The sequence below is a fragment of the Phocoena phocoena genome, chromosome 1 (assembly GCF_963924675.1).
Source record: "Phocoena phocoena chromosome 1, mPhoPho1.1, whole genome shotgun sequence".
Classification (NCBI taxonomy): Eukaryota; Metazoa; Chordata; class Mammalia; order Artiodactyla; family Phocoenidae; genus Phocoena; species Phocoena phocoena.
This window is the reverse complement of record NC_089219.1, coordinates 33,001,482-33,026,731: the sequence shown is the minus strand read 5'-3', so window position 1 is coordinate 33,026,731 and position 25,250 is coordinate 33,001,482. Positions and strand designations below refer to the sequence as shown.

Here is a 25,250-nt window from a genome sequence, read left to right as displayed (position 1 = left end):
AGGTAGAAGTAAAAACCTAAGTAGCTTTCCAAGGGGCACAGGAGGTGCCAGATCACAACAGTCATCAGGTTTAAAGATGGAAACTCAGCCTGACGATGAGGCAGTCTGTCAGAAGGCTTCCTCCAGTCAGACCTGCGCGCACACACACTGGGCTTTCTTCAGGTATCCTTGAGGCTTCCCCTGCCTTGAGTTTCCTTGTCGCTCAAGAGCACGATGGTAAGAGACACACTTTGAAGCCAATCCTCCGATAAACCCCATCTGTCCCTTGGGGTGCAGAACAGACGTGCGGGGGTGGAGGCGGCTCTTGCCGAAGGATGAGGTGGCGAGAGCTGTGTGCCGAGCACTTTGTCAGAAGCCAGCTCCAGCTGGCTCCCAGCTCAAGCCCCGAGTCTCTGCAGCACGTACCTGTTGAGCATTGGCGGCAAGCGTCTGGATCTGCCCCTGCACCACCTGGGTGCCTGACACAGGCTGGGCTAAGCGGATGTACTGCAGCTGGCCGGCATTCAGCTGCACCTAGGCAGGGGCAGAGACAGACAAGCCCGCGGAGACTGAATGCAACCTCAAACAAGCAAGCCTTCCAAGACAAGAAATGGTGACTGTCCCCTACCCGTCCCCACCCCAACCCCTCCAAAAAGGCTGACCCCGAAAAGTTCCTTTTTAACAGAAACCCAAACAAGCAAAACCATAATATCCCTACCCCGTAAGTCACACAACACAAAAGAGAATATGTTCCTTGAATGGACTTGGGGAAAAATTCCCAGAGGATCTTGTCATGTATGTGAGGACAGCACGACTGGACCCTCAACATTCACTGGCTCTTAGCTGTCTGTTCACAGTTTACGTTAAGATTTGATGCCAAAGACTGTCTGACATTGTCGGAACGCTTATACCTTAAGTGTGGGGCCTTTTTCCCCTCCGTCTCCACCCTTCCCCACCCCTGTCCCCGGGACGGCTGATCTAATACTGAGAAGAGCCCCGCAGTCTGCCAGGAGTAACCAAAGCCGATGGCCATCACTCCGCACCACAGCCCTAGAACTGCCCAGCCCCAGGCTGCACATCTTGGAAGAGAAAGCTGGCCCGCTTTACTATCTCTGTCCCCAAGAGCCAGGACCAATAGGGGTCTGTGGGACTTTTAGGATCCTTGGTGTTCAGCACTAGCTTCTGGCCAAATACTTCCCAAAGGCAAGCTGAATCAATAAACCTTTCACATAAAACCCCATCATCGGAAACCAAAGCTACAAAAATGCCCTTAAAGTCCCTCATGCTTAAGATTAAGTCTCAGATAATACAATAATACCACATGCTGCATTTAATTGTGTGCTAAAAGCCTTAACTCAGGCTCTTAATGCTACAGCGTAGCACGAAAGCATTAGTGAGTGCTTCGAGCACGGGGATGAGGAGAGGACCAGTCAGCAGAGAAAAGAGTCAGCAAAGGAGGACTACGGACAGCCACACTCAGGATGTGGGGGATGAAGGCGGCTCCAGGAGGACCAGCAGATTTGGTCTCTCTCTACCTGGAGGCCCAGACACCACCCTCCCTAGCTGCCTAGCCTGCTTTGCTTGTAAGGGTGAGCTTCTTGAGGGTGAGCTTTTGCTCCCATGTCCTGGAGCAAAATTCTCCCTTGCCTTCAAGAGCTAACTTCATTGCAGGGGCTTTTACTTCCGTGAGGAAAATGCTGACAGGAGGAAGCTTCTGCATGCAGTGTTAAATCAAGCTGCTTCCCTGAAACTTCAGACTCAATGAGGATTTGAACCACCAAGAAAAGACTAACACTGAAGTTCCTGGTAGAACGTTCCAGAATTGTCCGCTTAAGGCAAGATGGAGGGACACAAAATCTAAACCCGTTAATAATCTGGTTCAAAGGAGACAGGGCAAGGTATTGCGACCTGTAGTCATTTCTCTCCTGAGAACATGCCAAGAGGAGCTGCTGGGAAGTTGTGATGCCAAGCCTAAACTCCCCACTACATCCCACAGTGTGGCTTCCAGGCAACATTAAGTTGCTTATGGGGAGGAAGACAGCTGGGTGGAGGCTTGGGAAACCTCATCTGCCAAGACTGATGGTGGCTGGTACCAGGAGTCACCAGAACTCCTGCTGAAGAACATGGGATGAAAGACCAAAGCCTTGTCCCAGGAGTGGGGGAAGGTATACTGCTGGCCATAGGGATTTTACATTTCCCAGCTGGGAAGAGCTCTTTTGCAGAAACTCAAATGTGACTGAAAAGCTGTGAGCCAAACAGTTCCAAGCAGTTCTTAGAAGCAAGCTCTTCTTTCAGGCTTGTGTCTAGGTACTGGTGATGCTCTGCCCTTCAAGTCCTCTACCACAAGGGTAGGCCTGGGGACGCTCACACCTTTTTAATTACAGAGCAAAGAAGCCTACCCCCTGGGCTTTCAAAAGAGGAGCAAAGCTTCCTTCCTAAAGGTCATCACTAACACGAGCACTCTGGCGAGTTTAGAAATGCAGACTCCTGCAGAAGGTATACAGTGAAGACCAGGTCCTAAATTCTGCAACAAGTCTTCTGTGCCCCAGAGGCTTTACAAGACTCAAGTTAAAGTTACTACAGGGCTTCCCTGGTGGCGCAGTGGTTGGGAGTCTGCCTGCCAATGCAGGGTACACGGGTTCGAGCCCTGGTCCGGGAAGATCCCACATGCCGCAGAGCAACTAAGCCCGTGCGCCACAACTACTGAGCCCGCGAGCCACAACTACTGAGCTCACGTGCCACAACTACTGAAGCCCACGTGCCTAGAGCCCGTGCTCCACAACGGGAGAAGCCACCGCAATGAGAAGCCCGTGCACTGCAACGAAGAGTAGCCCCCGCTCTCCACAATCAGAGAAAAGCCCATGCGCAGCAACAAAGACCCAATGCAGCCAAAAACAATAAATAAATAAAATAAATTTATTAAAAAAAAAAAGTTACTACGAAGTGTGAACTCTTCTCTGGCTTAGCTGAACTTGTTTTGGTGCCCCCACATGCAAAAATGAGAACCATTTGTGAGAGAAGTCATGGGCTGGTGGCTGCAAGGAATCTGGAATTGTGTGTGTGTGTGTGTGTGTGTGTGTGTGTGTGTGTGTGTGTGTGGCGTCACCACCCCCAGCCCCACGCCGTGGGGGAAGGAAAGGGAGGGGGAAAAGGGAGATGGAGCGGGGGATGGGAAGGGGAGCGAGAGAGAGAGATGAAAAGGGAAGAGGTAAACAGAGGGATGCACACACCCCCCTTTCCTAAGCTTTCTCCTGGCCTATTACTCTGTTAAGAAGAACAGTCCCCAAAGCAGAGTTGAGGATACTTTCTGAACTTTCTTCAAAAAGGAAGTGGTTAACCAGGTCCAAGTGAGTTTCTGTATCTGCCTACATTTCAAGGGGCAGGAACAGGCCTGCTCCATGTCACTCATTTTCCACATTTTTTTGTGGCAAATTGACCAATGAATAGATGGCAAGTGTTAAGACAAGGACCTTTTTTTTTTTCCACCAAAGAACAAGTACAAGTGAAAAAGCCAACAAATCTAAGAAATGAAATCCCTCAAGGCACACAGGAAGTAGCAGTCCACAGTGAAGGAATGGATAAGTTAAATGAAAGCCAAAAATACACTTTGCTGCAGGCTCCACTGGGAACTGACTCATGAATATGCAACAAGTGTATTTATGGCCTTCTCTATACACCTCCCTCTTATTCTCTGCAAATCAAAAGACAGGACTAGGACTGCCTCACAGGGCCTTTGGGCCTTGGCACAGAATAGTGGTTACAATGATTTCTCTGCGTAGGCCGAGTGAGGGGAAATGGAGAGGAGCTGCCCCATCGTGGCGAGCCCGAACCTGGATTAAAGGAAGGCAGGGCGTATACAGTGAAGCAAGTTGTGGTTTGGGGTAATGGGAATCTAGGTTTATAACAAAGTGTGTGTACGTGTGTGTGTGTGTGTGCGCGTGTGTGCGCGTGTGTAAAACCTTTAACTGTTTCCCGTTACACTGCTGAGCAAAGTGCCACGCAGACCTCGCGGCGGGCAGGACTTACCGGGATCTGCTGGATCTCTCCTGTGTTCGTAATGATCTGCTGCATCACCTGCATGGTCTGGCCGGTGCCGCTCTGGGCCTGCTGGGCTTGACCCTGCGGCTGCGCCTGGACAATCTGCACCTGCTGACCTTCTCCAACCTGCATGGTAACGGGGGTGGTCTGGAAGAAAGAGTCATGAGAAAGCTGACTGAGCTCCAGCCCAGAGCCATTAGGCCTACCAAGGGGTTAATGGCGAGCAGTTCACCGGGAGCAAACCCCCGCCATGAATGCCTGACCTCATGGCAACACTAACAATACTCAACCTACAGAGTCCTTTGGGCTCCGAGCACTGTTCAAGTCACTCTCCAAAATAAAGACAGGAAGGCCAAACGGATTTTCAGACTCAGAGTACAGAATATTTGCCTCGGCCCCGAATACCTCCATGCTTCAAACGTCTCAACTCTTCACAGCCCCTTCAATGATAGAAAGGCACATACGGTACAAGAGAATCAAAAGCAACCACGATAGTTTGCCTGAGACATGGCTGAAGTCAAGTCTGGAGCAGGTGAGTTTAGAGGGCAAACTAAATGGAAAGTGGGATCAGTATGGGTTAACTAAGCTCAGGACCCTGGACTCCTTCTCAGGCATGCAGGACACTGGAAGAAACATAAAGGGCACACTGGCTTTCACCCCCATTCAAGCAGCAGAGCGACTCCAGCCCGCTCTGGCCAGCCAGCTGCTCTGGATCACAGCACTGCTTTCCACGGGCGAGGCAAACACCCTTAAGACCTGGACACTGTTAAGACCCGGACCTTCACTGAGGCTACCTGTAAGTAACAGAATTTAATAAAGCCAGACTTCTAACTTTCTAGAAACAGGAATCACAGATTTAAGGAATTTCTGTCTAATGTATATGAAGATTCTGTGTTTCACACACACTTAGAGGACTGCCCAATGAAACTTGCTCCTTTGAGAGACAGTAGATTCAAACTGTCAAAAGGATCAGTCATTTCTTTTAATCTCAAAACTTCAGCCCTAGATGTGACCATTACAGATCCCGGCCTTGTTCATCTGGCGGTGGTGCTAGTGGAGCCTTTTAACCACACCTGCACCCCAACCCCTCACTTTGGATATGATTTCTCCCCACTCTGAATTAAGAATCACCTCTTAAGACAACTCTGAGAGTCTTAATGAATCCTGGGCTTCAATCGATGCTGTTATTCTGATGCTCTCACTTTCTGACTGCACAGGTCTACTCTGCATCTAAAGTTACAAGGGAAGGGGATATGTTCTGAGAACTGTAGATGGGACTCAAGGGATTTTTAGGTAAGGAGAAATTACTACAAACTGCAAGAGGGTAGAGAAGAAAGATGACAGAGGGCAATACATGCAGTGGGTTAGGTCAACAGGAAACACCTCCTATACTCACACCGTGATTTCCAACTCAGCCTGTTCCCCAAACCTCCAGTAATAAATGTTTCCAATTTTATGACAGAAAACACAGGATTCACTTTAACAAATTATGCTTTTCTTCCAACTTTAATAGGCATTGGTCCTGCAAAGGTATCTGAACTCAATTTGAAACAACGATTCCTGTAGGTCCGGGGAGGTGTGACACAGCACAAGGCCACCCTGAACCAGCCAGACAGCGAAACAACAGGAGATGCTGGGAGGAACCAACTTCACTGCCCTCACAAGCCTTATCAGCTCCAAGCTGAGCAAGTCTGGGGTGGCAAAGAAGAGGTAGGTGAAATTCTCGCTGACTAAAAAACATGCATACTGCCAACTCATCACTGTACTGCCAACTCAATTTTCCCAAGAGGATTTCCAAGGTATTTCTAAATCGTTTCAGGAAAACGAGGGCTCGTGCTAGCATGGCAGATGTCAAATCACATATGGCATGCCCTGCTGTCGGGGCACAACAGCCATGAGCTTCTTAGAACGGCCAGCCAATCAGAGCCAGCTCTTGGCAGACTCCCTTGAAGTTTGCTTTGTACAGGGATAAGCCTTTGGCAGGTAAAGCTCTCACCACCACAGAGGCACAGCATTAGCCAAAGAAAGTCCCTCAGGCATCAAGGTGCAGCGGATGCCTTGAGGCAGGGACTGGGCCGTGATCATCTTTAAACCCCGTCTGCCTAACACTGTGTCTTGCAAAGAGCAAGCACTCAATAAATTTCTGTTACATGGATAAGAAAATGGGCAGGGAATAAATCCTAAAATCACAGTAATATTTAAATCTACCCCTGTCCCAACCTTTTTTTCTTTAGGCAAACCCAGCTCCTTACTAGAACACACATGGCTGTTTGGGATGTGTCCTCTGCCTATCTTTTCAACTTGCCTAGACGTTCCGCTATGCTGACTGTACCCTCCCATCCTACCATTTTCCCCGTGCTGTTTCTCACCTCCAAGCCTTTGCTCGTGCTGTGCCCTCTCCTGGGAAAGCCCCCCTTCTCTCTTTATTTGATTCATTTCCATTGTTCCCTCTAGGACTCACATTATTCCCTTCAGGGAACTTTCTCTGACATCTCCTTCCACCTCCCTCACATCCTTGTTAGGTACCCACTTTGAAGTGCTCCCATAACACCCTCTACACAATCCTAAGAATATCTTATACTTCCCACGTGGCAAGTGGTGTAACCTTCAAGTATTTGTAGCCCCAACTAGATTCTTGAATTCTTTAAAATAGGGACTGTTTTATTCATGCTTGTGTCCCCAACACAGCACTGGACTTTATCTAAGAGGATGTCCAATGTTTGATGAATAAATAAATTAATGATTGGCAGGGAATCTGGAGTCAGAGCTCAGAAAACATAGTTCTCCCTAGGGGCAGGACAGGGATAAAGATGCAGACGTACAGAATGGACCTGAGGACATGGGGGTGGCGGGGAAGCTGGGACGAAGTGAGAGTAGCGTTGACATATATACACTACCAAATATAGATAGCTAGTGGGAAGCAGCCGCATAGCACAGGGAGATCAGCTCAGTGCTTTGTGACCACCTAGAGGGGTGGGAAAGGGAGAGTGGGAGGGAGGCTCAAGAGGGAGGGGATGTGGGGACATATGTATACGTACAGCTGACTCACTTTGTTGTACAGCAGAAACTAACACCACGTTGTAAAGCAATTATACTCCAATAAAGACGTACAAAAACAAAAACACATAGTTCTCTTCAGCTTCTCATGATCCCCAACCATGTGGATGTTACTGCTTTCAGACAGAGAAGGAACCTTCTGATTACTACTGTAAAAAGAAAGTCACCTGACACAAATTTGGTGGGACACAGAAATGATGGGGAAAAGGAGAGGAGAGGTATGCAAGCTGGCAATGATGCCTGATCTCCCCCTTGAGGGTACAAATTCCAATTCTGGTGGGAGACACAGACAGCAGGCACGGAGTCCACTTAAAAGATGTCACTAGGCTTCCCTAGTGGCGCAGTGGTTGAGAGTCCGCCTGCCGACGCGGGGCACACGGGTTCGTGCCCCGGTCTGGGAGGATCCCACATGCCACGGAGTGGCTGGGCCCATGAGCCATGGCCGCTGAGCCTGCGCGTCCGGAGCCTGTGCTCCGCAACGGGAGAGGCCACAACAGTGAGAGGCCCACGTACCGCCAAAAAAAAAAAAAAAAAAAAAAAAAAAGATGTCACTATTCTTCATGGGGGCAATATAAAGATTTTTTTCCTCCTAAAACTTTTTAGGGATCCTGGAGAATGTCTTGCTCACTGCACTTTCCTCATATGACCCACAAGGAAACCAGGGTCCAGAGAGATCAGGTGACACATCACCTCAGTGGCTGAATCTGGGGAAAAGCCCAGGTGTCCAGAATTCAAATCCAGTCCTCTACAGGACCGGGTGATCTGACCGCCCCTCTGCCCCAGTCACACTTTGCCCATCCCAAACCTAAAAGGTGCTGTCTGGCTGGGCCGGCACCCTCCGCGGTTCACAGACCTGGCCCTGCTGAGGCTGTGCAATGATGATCTGCCCGGGCTGGATGGTGGTTGTGGAGCTGGTGGTCTGCTGGCCTTGCTGCTGTCCCTGGACCTGGACGGCAGTGGGCTGCTGAGCCAGCGTGAAGTAGTACTGGACGGGCTCGGCAGGAGTCACAGATTGACGCACCTCCTCCTGTGGGGCAGAAGGCGGGGCAGGTAAGAGGAAGAGAACCGGCTCAGCAGCTGCCACAGTGATTTCCACTCTTCCCCCAAACGGGCTCTGTGCAGTTGCCTGCTGAACGCTGAGCTCTCCACATCTGAAGCCAAGAGAAAGTGGAATTCGAAGAGACCAGTTGTGCTAAATCACACCAAAAATAACAGATTCCATAGGCTTCACAAAACATACAGCCAATTTTCTGAAGTACAGAGTAATCACCCACTGCGTGATGAGTTGCAAATGGGCAAATAATTACTGTAACTAAAAACCACGCACTAGCAGTGCTCGACAGTAAATGCCGTCAAGGCCTATGACCTGAGAAGAGTGCTAACGGCAAGCACCCCAAATACCATGCTCTCAGGCTGGATCCCAATCTCCCAAATAGGCAGCACTCTCTGTATTTCGTTCCCACCACCTCAGGAGGGAACGAGCAGGGGAAAGGGAAACAGGGCTTTTTCTGGACTGGAATTTCAGAATCAAATGTCAGGATCAAGAACACTGGTAGGCAAGAGCCCAGCTTTTCAGAGCATGTCGAGAGCTCTGTGGTCACTGAGGCCATGTCCATCCAGCATCACATCTGGTTTGGTGGTACTTAGCCACAGAAGCGCAACCCAGGGGGCCTGAGGGACAGCCCTCCAGTGGGGTGGCCTCTGGCCGATCTGCTGGGTGAAGAGACCGTTCCTTCTTCAGCTGACGTTTTCCATGGCAGAAGGAGTAAACAACCCTCTCCCAGCCACCTCGAGCTCACAGCTGAGAGTGTAGGATGTTTACACACACTACGGCATGGTTACAGCCTGAGGGTCCAGGGTTGGCCGGCCCCTGACCACTGACACAGATCGGCGTCTGCTCCGGAGGGCCCTGCGACACATGGTGCCCTGCCTGGGACAACAAAAACAACAGAAACATACAACCACTTGGGCTTGTTGAGCAAAATATCAGCTAAATTTACTCACTTCCATGTTCTGGACTAAGTTTGCCAGGTTCAAGGAAAGAGGAAAAGAAGACACTTCTTCAAGGTATAGAGACCCTGTGGACCAAAGCTCTCCAGAGTGACATTTACAAAGTTGGTACTGACCCCATCCCCAATCTGTGCTTCCACAGTCCGTTTCTCATTACACTTGTTTTGTACTTGCTTGGAAAATTCTACTACTTTCCCTGCTAGAATGAAAGCCCTATGAAGGCAAAGCCTCACTCTCTCTTGCTCCCTCCCCACTGTCGCTACCACCTGTCTCCTTGCAGGCACTCAATAAGCAGTTGCTGAATGGATTCATACAGCCAGGCAGACAACCGGAGGTAGGAAAGTACTTTTTTTAACCCAAGTTGGGAGTATGAAAAATTCTCTTGAACCCAACAGTTGTTAGCAATAGAAAAGAATCCCTAATTTCTTGCTACCTCTAGGATTCTGTGGCCGTAGTGCAGGAGACACGCCTGTCCGCTAAAGAACGGGGTTGGGTATTCTTTTGCTTGCCCGGTAACTGGGGGCCCAGGATACTAAAACTAGGACTCCTGATATCTAGCCCCTGAGGAACTTGGATCTCTGCATGACAAGGTTCCCTAATGGCCATTCACCCAGTCTAGGCAGACACTTGTAACATTCTGGGTTTCTAAGCTAGTCCTCAAACATGAACCAGCTTTCTAAGTTAATGTATTCTGTGCTTCAGGCCCAAACAGTTTGAACCCTGGACATGATCATGCCGAGGAAGAAGAAAAAGGAGGTCCCCTTTTATGTTCATCTAGGTCTCAGTTTCCAGAACAACTTAACTGTGACAACATCACCTCCACTTCAACTCCAACTTCTCACCATTATAAATAAAGGTCAGCCAGTCAACTTGATCTTGGCTGTGACAGGGATAATACTGACATCCTCCTTAGCGAAGAAACCAAGACCAACTGCTCTTTTCAAGGCTCCTGAAATAGGTTCAATGAATTTATTTTCCACTCAGAACTCCCTTCCCATTCTATAAGAAACATCAACCACTGAAATCCAAACTAACTTGGAAAAGCTCTTGGGTGATGAGAGGGTACAGAGGACTAAGACCCCTAGAACTAACTTGTAGGAAGTCTTAGGGAGTAGGGAGCCACTGGCATTTACCAGCCCTGACCTGTCACTCTTCTGTCTCCAGTTATCCTTGACTGTAGCTAATCTGCAAGTGAATATGGTCTTTTTGCCAGACAAATAGCAAACCCTTTAAGTACCACTTTCAGAAGCTAAAATATCCCTTGCCAAAGCTGTGAGAACATGTAAAGAGCTTCTCCTATGATGCCTACTGTATGCTCTTAAACTGTTTATGAACTAGGCAGTGTCTAGGACACTTCTGTGAGTATCAAATAGAGGCACCAAGGTTTATGTTGTGAGGACAGGCATGACAGCTCTCAAATCACTGGAATGGAAGGAGGCATATCTAAGCTTCTTCTGCATTATGAATACTCATTCCGCCAATGGAGGTCAAGCTAGCAAGGGAGTGATTATGATTGGTTTAAAGAAATGGGTGAAGAGGAAATGACATTTCAGTGTGCAGGAACTTTCAACTCACAGTCTTAGTGGGGCAGAAGTCAGGCCTCAACTATCTTCTGCCTGAGTAGTCTCGCTTCCCCAAAGAACAAGAAGACATCCCCACGCACCTCAGAGAAGTCAAGGGCCTTAGATGCACAACTCAGTATTTCTGGCTCGGTTCTTTCCCGAGCAGTGGGAAATCACCCCCTGTGCTAGAACAATCTCTGAATGACTGGATCAATCCAGAATGGGGCGCTTGCCCAGCTTTAGCAGTGGCCTCCCCAACCAGAGTGCCTGCTCTTAGAATCTCTTCAGAAGTAGAGTCTGACAGACAACGCCAGAGAACAAGCAGCCTCACATCCTAGAGCCATCACCACAGTGCTGTGCAGCCAGCCCCAGACTGGAAAAAAGCACATTTGCTTCAGTAGCAAGAATGAACTGCTCCCTCCTTCAGAAAGGGTGAGTTCTGGAGAGTAGGCGCTTTTAAAGGACTTAAGGAAGGTGCCAGCCAATTTGGAGCTTGGGAAAACATCATGTCTACAGCGGATTAAAAGTGCTATCTTAGAATTTCAGGCCAGCTTTCAGCAACCTCAACCTTTCAAAGGCCAGGCAGTAGCTCTCCCGAATAGGATGCCTATCAATGGCCTGAACACCTGCAAAGAACTGAACCTGTTCAGTTCAGAAACTGAGCTGTTTCAGCTAGACACACTTTAAAGGAGATGGATCATAGCATTCTGAGTCAGGCTAGGATGTAACAAGGAGCTCTCTGACACCCTAAGAGAGTCAAGCACTGAGGACGCTGGAGGAAGGGAGAGGACATGACCATTCTCTCTAGCCAGCTGGCTCGGCAGGCAGCCCCAGGGAACAAGCAGGAGTTGGTGCAAGGAGCCCGAGCAAGGCCTGATTTTGTCACAGAGCTCACCACCTTGGTCTAAAGGGGGCTTCTGAAACAAATTCCAACAAGGAGAATGGGTGAATGCTATCAACTGTTCTGAAGGAAGTGAAGTGGTCTGAGTTCTTGTTGTGGTGACTTCTCAGAGAGGAGGGAAGCACTAAGAGGAGGAACTGAGCCGTGGGCACAAACCTGCAATGTTTCAAAGGCGATGCACAGCGGGACGACCGTGGCAGCCTGCCGCTGTAAACATCCGACTGAAAGCTCCCTGGAACGCCTTACAGCTTCCAGTCAAGGATGTTTACAGTAGCAAAGACTGCCCAGAAAGAACGAAGACGCAGTGAGGCACCCCGCTCTAGGAAGGAGGCGCAGAGGGCTTGCTAACCCAAAGACCCTCAGGCAGGGTCGGGATTACAAAGGGTGTTTAAGATGTCCACTTCTCCTACACTCTCCTACTCGCTATTAACGTGAGACGGCACAGGAGAATGGTCGTCACTGAATGACTCCTGTTTCTAAGGACAATACACTATGAATTAATTCATTAAAAACGCTTAAAATTTTATTAACAAAACAGAGAAAGCAGATCAAGGCTCAGCTTTGCTCCTGCCAGACTCTGCCACTATTCCCCAAGCATCTCTACTACATCTAGTGAGTCATGCAATCTGCATGCCTAAAATGATGAGCTATACAGGAGAGGGGTCTATCACAATTGCAATTAAGAGCTTTATGCACCCAAAGTGCTGAAAAACAATGGTGTGACCTCTGGAGAGGAGCAGACAGAAGAGCAGGAAAGGCAGACACTCACATTCTTTCTCATGACTGCTTAGAAAGGTTGCTTAAGTGGTGGTTCTCAAATATGGTTACACATTAAAAGCATCCGGAGAGCTTTAAAAAGCACTAATGCCTGGGCCTCCCCCTCGCAGATTCTGATTCAGCTGGTGTAGGGGGCGGGGCCTAGGGACTGGTAGTTTTTAAACCCTAACAGGTGATTCTAATGTGCAGCCAGCGCACTGTGCAGAGAACCACAATCCAGACTAAGAGAAAACCCAGTCCACTCACTCCAGACACCACTATGCACACACAGAAGCTGTTTCTTGGAAATCTAAAATCTGTAACTTGCTCTCCCATCCCAGATTAAGAACTCTGACAGACTTCCTAGGATACCTCGAAATGAGCTTCACTTTACTGTTGTAACTAAAGTCTTTCATTTTCATTTTGTCTGTTTTCACTGAAATTCCACCTCAGAGGCACTGAGTTAAAAGCATCCCTAAATGAGTAACAGGAGGAGATGTTAAGGGTGGATCTGGTCTACAGAAAGAAAAGCAAAAGAAGAGCAAATGACTTGTGCTGCGAGAGGAAAAGGAGCGTATCTGACACCAGGATGCAAGGCACTCTCTAGTCAGCAGCAGCAATGCCTTCCCAGCTCACCTGACGCTTTGGTGGTTTCAGCTCATCTCTTGGAACAATATCGATGAGAAAGTCAAACTGATCAAATTTTGTAATTGCCATGGCGATATCATTCCTCTGTAACAAAGAAAAGCAGAGTGAAAAATTAGCCTGGGGAGAAACTAGTTCACCTGGCTTTCTACTCTCCAAGTTACAAGTAAGGTAAGATGATGACTTCTAAGCCAAATTAAATACCCATGGCCAAGCCTACAGGCCAAAAGTAGTACAACCAAACTCTTATAAACTTCAAATGATCAGACTTGATGGACAAACACTGACAAAAAAGAGATAAATGTAGCTCATGCTCTACAAACTGTATATTTGAGGCTCCAACTACTACCACTTCCGCTGGATCCTAAATTATCATCCTCCAGATACATCTGTACAAATCTAGCAATCTTAACTGACACGTTTCTGGTCATTCTGTGGTTAGCAAGGTTAGACTATCATTCAACCTTATAACTTTTTAAGCCCCTAAATAATATTTTGGCTCTTTGGTTCACAAGTAGTTATAATCTATTTTGAATCTCTTTGCTGAAATCCTAATTCAATAACTTTTTGCAATATTTTCTAGTCATTGGATCTATATATGTTAGTTCCTACAAGGCTACAATTTTTATTTTGAAATTCAAAATCACAATGTCAAATCCACAGTTTAAATCTTGTTCCACATGACATGAACACTGGAAGCCTGAAGTCACTAGAACAGAGGCAGGGTGGGTAGAGACCAAGTCAGCTGACTAATGCTACTGAAACCACGGTCTGCTCTGATGGCGTTCTTTCTAAGAGTGACATTCCCTTTCTTTAAATAATAAAATTAAAAGATTTTTAATTAAAAACCAACACACTATGTATACTTAAGATCTGTGTACTTCACTGTATGACAATTTTAAAGCAAAGGAAAAAACAGAAAAAAATAGTGAACTATGGTGAGTGAGACATATGTTGAAGTGTTCAGGGTAATGTAAACTTTTAAATGCATATAAAAATAGATGACTTGGGGACTTCCCTGATGGCGCAGTAGTTAAGAATCCGCCTGTCAATGCAGGGGACACGGGTTAAAGCCCTGGTCCGGGAAGATCCCACATGCCACGGAACAACTAAGCCTGTGTGCCACAACTACTGAGCCTGTGCTCTAGAGCCCACGTGCCACAACTACTGAAGCCCACGTGCCTAGAGCCCACGCTCTGCAACAAGCCACCGCAATGAGAAGCCCACGCATTGCAACGAAGAGTAGCCCCCACCTGCCCACGCACAGCAATGAAGACACAGTGCAGCCAAAAATAAATTAAAAATAAAAACAAATAAATAAACTGACTTTGGAGCAGCAATGGTGGCTGCGCATCTTCAAAAAAAAAATAGATGACTTGATGGATAGAGAGAAAGACAGACATGGGAACAAAACAAGTAAAATGTTAACGGTAGGATCTAGGCGGTCAGTATACAGGTGTTCACTGTAAACTCTGCTTATGTTCAAATTTTTTTGTGCGTTAGCATGTTGACTTTTCCAACATAATAAAATGTTGGAGGGAAAAGTCAACATGCTAACAGAAATCCTTAGCAAGACCTATATATCACATCTTAAAAGAAGGTGACTCATCAGACAAAATAGGAGGGGATGGAAATTTTCCTTCCCTTGTCTTTGTGATGGCCCCAAGCCATTGAAATGCAAAACTCCAGTCCACCCTTCTTGCCAGCCACCAGCTTGATAATAAACCCTCCCAACCGAAGCAGGGCACATCTTAAGGCTGCCAGGTCTCATTTAAGATTAGTACGATGTAGTATCATGTTCTTGATGATGTCACCTACTCAAGCTACCCAAATGGCTCATCAATGGATAGAATGAGGGGGAGAAAAAAAAAATCACCTCCAAACATACACCAAAGTGTTCTACAGAATTTTGGAAACAGATATACTTAAATGGGTCTTTTTAACATTTTTATTTTGGCTTTTTTAATGCTAGTATTTTACTGATTATCGTATTTAGTAAAAAAAATACAGAAATCTTAAGTACACAGCTTGATGAATTTGAATAAATATATGCACCCAGGTAGCTATCACCCAGATAAGAACAGACAAAGTTTCCTTCTATCCCTTTCCAGTCAACTTCCTTCCCCTACCAATCTGAGGCAACAACTCTGATTTCTATCATCACGGATGGTGACAGTATATGGTGTACGTAATTTTTTCCTCTGGTTTCTTTTGCTTAATATTATTGAGATTCATCCATGTTGTTGCAGGAATAAACAGTTTGCTTCTTTTATTGTTGAGTAGTAATCCATTTTATGAATATATCAATTTGTTAATATATTTACATCTTGATGGATATTTGAGCTGTTTCCAGTTTTTGGCTATTATAAACAAGGTTGTTATGAACATTCCAATACAACAATGTCCACACTTGGGTGTACACATAGGAGTGGTATGGCTGGGTCTTAGGATAAGGAACATGTTTAACTTTATTAGAAAGTGCCAAATAGTTTTCCAAGGTGATCGCACCTTACATTCTGACCAGCAATAAACGTTTCAGTCACTTCACTTCCTTGTCAACACTTGGTATTGTCAGTCTTTTTTATTTTAGCCATTGTAGTGGGTGTAAACCAGTATCTCATTGTGGTTTTAATCTGTATTTCCCAGATGACAAATGATGTTGTATACCTTTTTACATGCTTATTGGTCATCTGGGTATCTTCTGTTTTGAAGGGCCTGTTCAAGTGCTTTGCCCATTTTACTTTTTAATCTGAATGGATCTTGAAGGTAGCTTTAATTGGATCTCTCTAAATTCACAGACTTCCTTCAAGACAGCATAAAATAAGTTTTCAATGTCTGGCTGCACTAGAATATAGACTCCCCAAGGGTAGGAATTTTTGTCTGTTTTGTGTATTAGTCCCCAGGGCCTAGAACAGTGCTTGGCACATTGTGGGTATTCATTTAATATCTGTAAGATAAATGAATAAAAGCATGAATTTTCAATTTTGGAGATAAAGGGAAACAGAAAGCATAATTTACTTCCTTGACTTTGTTGTTAAAATACTGTCACTCTTGTATCTGTCACACCCTTCCTCTTATGTCTGGGAAACCTTTCCTCTAACAACTAGGGCCTGGATGTTGAGCGGAGGGCCTCTAGAGCCAATGACCAAGGGGTCCTCATACAACATGAATGCTGATTTGCTGGATTAAAATAAAAAAGGAAACATGAAAGAAGAAGAAAAGGATTCCCTGGAAAGTAGGGAAGGAACAAAAAGGCTAATGAGGTTAGTGAGACTATTCTTCCTGGGACTGTTCTTTTCTGCAGTCTCTCAAGGCTTCCAACCAGAAGTTGTTTAGGTCTGGAAATAGATAAATACCACTTTAGCCTCTGTTTATAGTGAGAGCTCACCAAGTACAAAGTTCAGTCACTGAGCTGTGAAAAACAGGAGAGTTGGAAATTAAGATTCTTGGTGGGGAAATAAAGACTATCTTGGCTATATGGTCTGCCTGCCTCCCAGCAGTAGAGGAAGATGCCAGTTAAACATATCAGCTTGACAGAGTCCTAAGGAAAAACAAAAACTTTGGTCCAAAGCCATGCAACAGAAGAAGGCAAAGGCAGCTCTTGCCTAATTTTCTACAATATTACCTGAAGAGTCCGGCGCTTGTTATCCTCTGTGTGGATCCAGGCTCGAAGAGTCAACTCAGTGATAAAAATCTGGGCCGCCTTGGCAAACAGCACAGGGGCTTCTGCACTGATCATCTGTAACAGACGTAGGCCCTCCCTGTCAATCACCAGCAAGTCATTCAAACCAGTCAGTTCGTCCCTTACCTCATGTCCTACTCTTGGGCTATGGGGCAAGGGCTAGAAAACAAGAAGGCGGTAGCCTTATAAGATTCCAAGGTAAAATAAATCCACGAGTAGGGACAAAGCAGGTAGCTGACAGAAGAAGGGAAGGGGGAAAAAAGGATATTTATCTAGCACCTACCATGCACTTTCTTTCTCTCATAATAGCCTTTGAGAGAAACTAGGGTTTAGGAGAGATGAAGCGATTTGCCTATGTCCATAGAGCCAGTAAGTGGTAGGATTTAGGTTCTAATCCAAAGGGAGACAATGTGGGGAAAGATAATGAGTATGAGAGCCAACGGATTTAGGGAAAATCTCTGGCTTCCCATCCTTTTGGGCTTTATTTTTCACATAGTGAAAAAGAGGATAACAACCTTCCAGGGTTGCTGTGGGAATCAAATGAGATAATATATATAAAAGCACCCAGCACAAGGCCTGGCACACAGTAAGTGCTCAAGTAATGCAAGCTGCCTTTGCCAAGTCTGAATTCAAAGTTCAAACTCTTGGTCAAACAAAGCTCTGAACCCTTGGTGAGGTGGTCTATGCAGGATATAGCCACGGGAAGAGCTCTGTAGTTAAGGAAGTAGGAGGTGAGATTTGGGATCTCGGTTCTTCTATGCTGGGTGAGACACTTTTAACCTCTTTGTGTCTATTTCCATGTCTATAGAATGGTGAAACTAACAATTCTTATCCTATCAAATCTCTCAGGGTTACCATGAGGAAGAAGTTAGCTAATAAAAGGGAAAACTGTGGTAAACTGTTAGCTTTCCACACAAATACAAGAGACTATCAATTTTGAGTGGAAAGAGAGACAGTTGCTCTTTTCCTGTGAGAACTGTAACAGGATGTGGACTCCTAGGAATACAGAAAAGGCCACCCCCAAGTAAATCTTCTCACAAGTATAAATCATGTGAAACAACTTACAGATTGAAAAGTTAGAACAAGTGCAATATCATTATCAAACATTTCTTAGAGCTCAGATCAACACACTAGAGATTGCAATAAGATGCTAGGAAGACGCCACTGTCCCGCTGATATGATGACACACGCTCACATTACACAGTGGAAAGAATCGGGCGATTCAAAAAGCAAATACTCAGCATCTTTTCAACATCTGGAAAACAGGATATCCCCAATTTTCAGAGAAGACCATACAACAATTAAAACTGTTCAATTTTAGCTCACATAACAATTTTAGAGAGAATCCAAATAAAAAAGCAACAGACAATATTATTTTCATTTTTGTTTAATTAGACTTTGAGCTCTAGAGAAATGAGCAATAATTTTCCCATCGTTTTACTTTCAATATGAATAATGAAAATGAATGTGAATTCACCTTCACATCTTCATCCAGTTTCATAATCTTCTTAATACGAGCCAGTGGGAGTTCCTGTACTCGGAAATCTTTCTGAAATGAGTAACAACAGGTACATAAATGGTAGGAATAATCAACAGGGTATGACAGGCAGCATGAAACACTCTGATTGATTTAGTCCCTCCTTTCAGAAAATATGGCAGGAGAGGAAGTACAAATGAAATTAACAAAATACAAGCTCTAGAGGCAAAATACTTCTTAACCAAGGCAGAGCTTCAAACAAAGGGTTTCAGGATAAACTTATGATGGCTTCTAACAGTGCCCTCATGAAAAGTGGCCCCAAACAATACCAGATTCTTTGCCAGCACAATATAGAGATGTATTATACGTGTCTTCCCCTCACCCAAGAAAGTTTACCAGCTTGCATGCAGGTTAAAATGAGATTTTTGTCTTAGGGATTTTCCTCTAGTTCTTCCTTCTAATCAAGGACTGCAAGGGCAAGTGCCAGCAGCACCTGACCACAGTGACTGTTCTCATCAGCCAATGTGGCACTGCCTATTGCCTTTTTTTGTTTTGCAGTACACGGGCCTCTCACTGTTGTGGCCTCTCCCGTTGTGGAGCACAGGCTCCAGACGCGCAGGCTCAGCGGCCATGGCTCACGGGGCCCAGCCGCTCCGCGGCATGTGGGATCCTCCCGGACTGGGGCACGAACCCGTGTCCCCTGCATCGGCAGGCGGACTCTCAACCACTGCACCACCAGGGAAGCCCGGCACTGCCTATTTCTGACCTTTGCACTAATGTGACACCAGAAATTGGGGAGGAGCTCCTTTCCCATCACAGCAGCAAAGGCCTTGTCTCCAAAATCTGCTTGGGGGTGGGGGTGGGAGTAGAAGAGTATGGAAAAAGGGTGAGGGTGAATATATCAGCTGTCATTTAGGAATAGCCCGGTCAATTTTTTCTTAACAAACAAGACTAAGCTGGGGAGAAACCATTTAACTTTACTGTGGATAGGATTTAGGAAAGGGATTTTCGATTAGCACTACTCAATTACTTGCAGTTTAAGCGCTTTTTCATTTTATTTTGATACTACTGGTATTTAAACACATGGCCAATGATGGATGCAATTCTAGAAATAAAAATCAATTTTGGGTTTCAGAGCTGCAATGAAGAGAAAGGTGCAAAGGCAGAGATTAGCTAAAATCAGCAAAATCCCTACTGGGACTAGGTGTCAAATGATTGATTCTATAAGTGGTCTGAAATGTGACTCAATATGCTCACCTGGGAATTTACATCATCACATTACGGAGGAAGCAGCTCTTATTTGAGATCTGGTATAATTAACATGCATCAGTGAACTTTCTTTTCCAAGACCAACAGAAAACCTCAACTATACATCAAAGAAGGCAGTGGGGCATTTTGGAAAAACATCACCAGCCTTTCCAGACTCTATTTTATGAATACAGAAGAGCAACTATTAGGATAAAATGTACACCGAGACATCTTACTTACTTACTTACTTAATTTATTTATTTGGCCATGCCGGGCGGCATGCAGGATCTTAGTTCCCCGACCAGGGATTGAACCCATGCCCCCTGCAGTGGAAGCATGGAGTCCTAACCACTGCACCGCCAGGGAAGTCCCAAGACGTCTAATTACTCCACCCAAACCCAACAAGCTGCTTGGCTACCACTCACCTCTGCAAATTTCCAACACTAATTTTTCATCTTTTCCTTTTCCAAATTAGGTATCAGCATTTTCCATAAGCCTCTAAAAACCTAACCCTGGAGTGGTAGAGGCTTAGAAGTCCAGTTTATTAAAGTTTCACCAAAAGGAGACAGCAGGACACATACTATTCTTATTTTTTCTCCTCCTCTTTCATTTATTACTTCATGCAACTCAACTAACAGCAAATGTATGATACCTACTACTATGCGGAAGATGCGAATATATTCTTACCTTTGAATAGCCAAATAGTTTAATTGTTAGAGACTATCACATAAGAACATTATAATCCCCTATCCTATACTAGAATGGGGGTGTAAAATCCCACACGGAAAAGAAATGACCAGCTGGCAATGGGAGGTGTGGGGCGCTGGAGTGAGCGAGAGGAACTGGCAAATGTTCCACAGAGGGGCTGAATCTCAATTATATCTAGGGATACTGCAAATCTGCTTGCTGGAAAAGTATGTTATTCAGACAGAAGAAACAGCATGCACAGAAGCACAGAGACAAAAAACCTGGCCTATTTAAGTTTTCGATGTATGACCTTAGTACAGAGGGGAACAGTAGGAAAGGGAACGCTGGATTGGGGCCAGATTCTAAAGGGATTTTTAAAAAAACATTTAACTACAGAAATCAATCACTGGTCTTCTTTCTTGTGTGGCATATCACACAAAATGGTGATGTTAAACAGAAATGCCAAAGAGAATACTAGGGATGATAATTCCTTTGGAAGGCCTCCCAGGATGATACATAAAGAAAAAGATTATGACCACAAGATTTAGGTCTCTTGCAAGTGTGCTCTCATTTGGCTTGGTTATTTAATATAATTCCCACAAGGCTGTTCTAAGATTACTTAACTAAAGCCCAAAGCTAATAAAAAGACCTCCTTCCCTAACTTGAAAGAATAAAATATTACTTTTAGAATTTCTATGAGACTATTCTTTAATTAAAAGAAAAAACAAGAAAAGGTCAAGGATATCATCCCCACCTTGATGATGTGTAAAATGAGGCAGAAATTTACAAAAAGCTCTGCTCTAAGCCCCACCAACCTTTTCTTTTGTGAGAAACTTTCTCATGATCCCCAAACCTTGAGATCTTAAAGGATCTTCAGATGTGTGTGTGTGGCTCATTATCGCTGACAACAGCCCAGTTTTCTATAATCTCAGCCTAGCTTTCCAGTCACATGTAAGGGTTTACAACAAGCTTATTGGAGAGGGGAGCCCCTTCACTATCAGTAAATTGGCTTTCAAGTCAATGCTCCCCTTGTCATTGGAAACCATGCAACTGACATGAGTAACATTAAACTTCTTCTCCCGATGCTAATCCAAGTGGAAGAACAACTAACACATTTTACTCTTGGAAGTGACGTCAGCATGGTAGAAGAGCAGATTCTCTCAGAACATTCTCGTGCTCTTGACCACAACCAAAGAGCTACACTTAAAAATGCTGCCAACGGGGCTTCCTGGTGGCGCAGTGGTTGAGAGTCCGCCTGCCGATGCAGGGGACGTGGGTTCGTTCCCCGGTCCGGGAAGATCCCACATGCCGCGGAGCGGCTGGGCCCGTGAGCCATGGCTGCTGAGCCTGCGCATCCGGAGCCTGTGCTCCGCAACGGGAGCGGCCACAACAGTGAGAGGCCCGCGTACCACAAAAAAAAAAAAAAAAAAAAAAAACGCTGCCAACTCAAATTGCTGAATTTCAAGAAGTCTGAATTCACTCAATGAGAGCTGAAAGCCAAAGAGAAGTCAGTGGGTCTCAGGCTGCACTAAAGAACATCCACAGTCTCAAACAATGATGAGAAATCTTTTGCAGGCCTACCTAGTCAGGCACTCACTCTGGCAAAGTCAAGATTCTATCCTCTCGAAAGCAGTGATTCTCAACCTTGGCAACATGTCAGAATCAACTGGGGGAGCTTTTGAAAAACAAGATGTCTGCGCTTTACCCCAGACTAAGTGAATCAGGAACTCTAGGGAGTGGAGTCCTGGCATCACATTTTTTGAAAACTACCCTGGTGGCTGTAATCCACAGTGAGGGGTTAAGGACCACTGCTTTAAAGCCTTGTTGCTCCATGTGAGGTCCCTAGACCAGCAATGGCATCATCTGGGAACTCAAAAGAAATGTAGAATCTCAGGCTCCAATCCAAACCTCCTAAATCAAAATCTGTATTTCAACATGACCCTTATGTTGTTCACATATAGATAATAAATTCTGAGAAGCACTGCTCTACAGGAAGAGCTCAAACAGCACAGGACCTATTTTTTAACAGTCCACCAACCTTTACCTCCAAGTTCTTATTTAAATGGTTATCTGATTTGATTGTAAGGGTGGAAATGTCATCTTCCAATCTGGAGGCATTGAAGAATGAAAAGATATAATTGGCGATTAAAAGAAAGTGACCTAAGCATTAAATTACAGCTAACTGAAGGCTAAATGGGATGTACGGAAGGAGCTTAAAGGAGGATCAGATTTTTCTTTAAGATTCAGCGTTACTGCCTCCCCATCTGCCCCCCAAAAGACAAAAGTGAGCTTCTTCTTCCCCCCTTTCGAAGAGGTCTAGAAGGGTAAAATTCAATGCCAAGAAGTCTATTAATTACTGTTCCCAGAGTTCTGCTACAGTATTTTACACAATCATCCTGGTGTACGATCATTTTGGTATGATTTTTAACCAACTTCAATTCCAGCTGAACACCATCTGGGTTTATGGACAATGCAGAGCTTTCAAGAATGAGGAGAGCCTGATGGCCAAGCTGAGATGAAAGACAAATTGCTTTTGCAGAACACAGACCAAAACGACTGGGGCCAATGTCTCCAATACATCACGAATTATATCATCTAGCAAACTTCAATTACTTGTTTTTGGAACATCTTTGTCCCAGTCACAGAGAGACCACAACACCTATGAGTATTCTCATAAGTTTTATTTACGTTTGGATGGTTTGAACATATGGATTTTTAAAAAAATCTGGTAGACACTTTGAGATGTCAACCTAAGAGGCTCTGATATATCTGAGGAAGTCTGGTTGTAAGTGCTGCTGAGTTCTGGAAAGGCACAGACTAAACACTAAAACGTCAGCCATGTTACACAGGCAGAAGTGCAGTCAGAGAAGCAGATGCCTTCTTCGTGTGCCATAGGCAGAGGGAAAATAAAAGTTTTACAAAGGGACTTTATTGGATTGCATTCTCACTCAAACTTGGCACTATGTTGCTTCACACTAACTCTGAAGCAGAGGAATCTGATTCATTCAAATATTTAACGTGCACCTATTTTATGCCGAACATCATTCTAAGCATCTGATGTAAGAGATACGATGGTAGCAGTCTAGGAGTCTTTTCTCAGGGGTACACAGGAGGAAATTTTTAGTTAGCCATCAATAGAAGATTAAAGAAGACTTTCCTCCTTGAGCTTCTTTCTCCTTACTCATAAAACTTGAACTACAAGTGAATCCCTCAAAGTAACCCACTTTTTAAAAAAATAAATTTATTTACTTATTTATTTATTTTTGGCTGCATTGGATCTTCATTGCTGTACGCGGGCTTTCTCTAGTTGTGGCGAGTGGTGGAGGAGCTACTCTTCATTGTGGTGCATGGGCTTTTCATTGCGGTTGGCTTCACTTGTTGCAGAGCATGGGCTCTAAGTGCACAGGCTTCAGTAGCTGTGGCTTGCGGGCTCTAGAGCGCAGGCTCTAGTTGTGGCGCACAGGCTTAGCTGCTCCGCGGCATGTGGGATCTTCCCGGACCAGGGATCGAACCCATGTCCCCTGCATTGGCAGGTGGATTCTTAACCACTGCGCCACCAGGGAAGTCCCAAATCCATTTTTAACCTCTGAAGGACTAGCTGTCTAGTGACAAAAAGTTGGTCAACACCACCATCTGCTCTGATGTCAAACTTGAAAATTAAACCAAGTAGGATAAAAATCAAAGCCCACATTCCTGTTCACTGCAGCATTATTCACTATAGGCAAGAAATGAAAGCAACCCAAATGCCCACTGACAGATGAATGGATAAACAAAGTGTGGTATGTACACATACACAGGAAATATTATTCAGCCTGAATAAGGAAAGAAATCCTGTCACATGCTACAACATGGATGAACCTTGAAAACATTATGCTAAGCGAAATAAGCCAGGCACAAAAAGACAAATACTGTATGGGTCCACTTATGTGAGGTACTTAGAGTGCTCAGAGAAACAGAAAGTAGAATGGTGATTACCAAGGTCTGGGGAGAGGGAAAAGCGGGTGGTGGTGGTTTTATGGGTATAAAGTTTCAGTTCTGTAAGATTAAAAAGTCCTGGATATCTGTTTCACAACAATGTAAATACACTACTGAACTGTACATTTTAAAATGGTTAAGATGGTAAATTTCATTGTGTCCTTTTACCACAATTAAAAAAAAAAGTCAAAGTCCAACAAAATACAGAAAAGCTAGGTGCTGAATTTGAACTTCCACAGTTTATGTGACCCCTCGCCTGATCCTGGATTTTTTCGGCGTTCAAGCTGGAGGACAGACTTGCTGCACTGGCCTAGTCCCACCATACCCCAGGAGGGCACTAGTTTTACACCAGGCTGATCCCAGCACTAAAACCTGATAAGCGTAACCATGAGATTATCCCCTCAAAACATGCACAAAATACCCCACTTTTGACTTTATAATTTCATTTTTTTTCCTTCCTTCTGTTTTATATCTAAGATAGTACAGATAACTACTACCTTTAGACTGCAGAAGAGAAAGAATGATTTTTCAGTGGAAATCCACCTGTGAGCACAGGCCACTCCGAGAAAGCTCAAGCCAAGTTCAACTGCTGAAAATCCCCCATACCCACAAACGTGACCCACAGGTACATTCAGAATATAAATTAGTTTCTCTACCCCTGAAGTCAAGAGGGCGTTTATCACAGTAAGTTATTTTGTTTATTTTATTCATTCATTACCTGTTTATAGTCTGTCACTCCCACCAGAATACATGTTCTGTGAGTGCAATGATTCCGTCTGTCCGGTTCACAATTGGATCCACAGTAACTAGCATAGCCAAGTAGGTGCATAAGTATTCGTCAAGTGAACAAATAAACTGACTACGTTATGTTAGAGGTTAAGGACCAAAGCTCTAAGAAATTGCAACATGAGTTCTACATCAAGAAGGAATCCAGTGTTTGCTCTGCCAGGATGCTAATATTGATACCTTCAGGGCAGGAATGACACATCTAACACAGAGAGCTCCTTCAGCATTTGCTGAAATGACACCAAATGGAACATTCTTCATTAAGGATATGACACCATACTCTGACTTTTATTGCTTCAGATTCATCACTGTGCCTGACTCAGTAACTGTTTAATAAATACTTATCAAATAAATGACTCCGGTTGTAATTACTACATTGTAAGCCCCTCAAGAGCCAGGGTTTTATTTGATTCTTCTATGTCAGAGGTTCTCAACAGGGGATGATTT

At 44.9% G+C, this 25,250-nt stretch overlaps 1 protein-coding gene across 8 annotated transcripts in view; it reads right to left on the bottom strand.

Moving 5' to 3' along the window:
- The window catches only part of NFYC (nuclear transcription factor Y subunit gamma), a 63,554-nt gene that overhangs the window by 4,289 nt on the left and 34,015 nt on the right, over positions 1 to 25,250 (bottom strand). For 4 of the 8 annotated variants that reach the window (XM_065898306.1, XM_065898318.1, XM_065898311.1 and 1 more), the window contains 6 exons: positions 18,108 to 18,179; positions 16,574 to 16,687; positions 12,940 to 13,035; positions 7,928 to 8,101; positions 4,006 to 4,164; positions 406 to 513 (listed from right to left, as the gene is read on the bottom strand). In XM_065898306.1, coding sequence (XP_065754378.1) covers positions 406 to 513; positions 4,006 to 4,164; positions 7,928 to 8,101; positions 12,940 to 13,035; positions 16,574 to 16,687; positions 18,108 to 18,179 — 723 coding nt within the window. Of the gene's footprint in view, positions 1 to 144; positions 202 to 405; positions 514 to 4,005; positions 4,165 to 7,927; positions 8,102 to 12,939; positions 13,036 to 16,573; positions 16,688 to 18,107; positions 18,180 to 25,250 lie in introns of all 8 variants that reach the window. The other 4 variants (XM_065898284.1, XM_065898299.1, XM_065898323.1 and 1 more) reach the window with 3 other exon arrangements.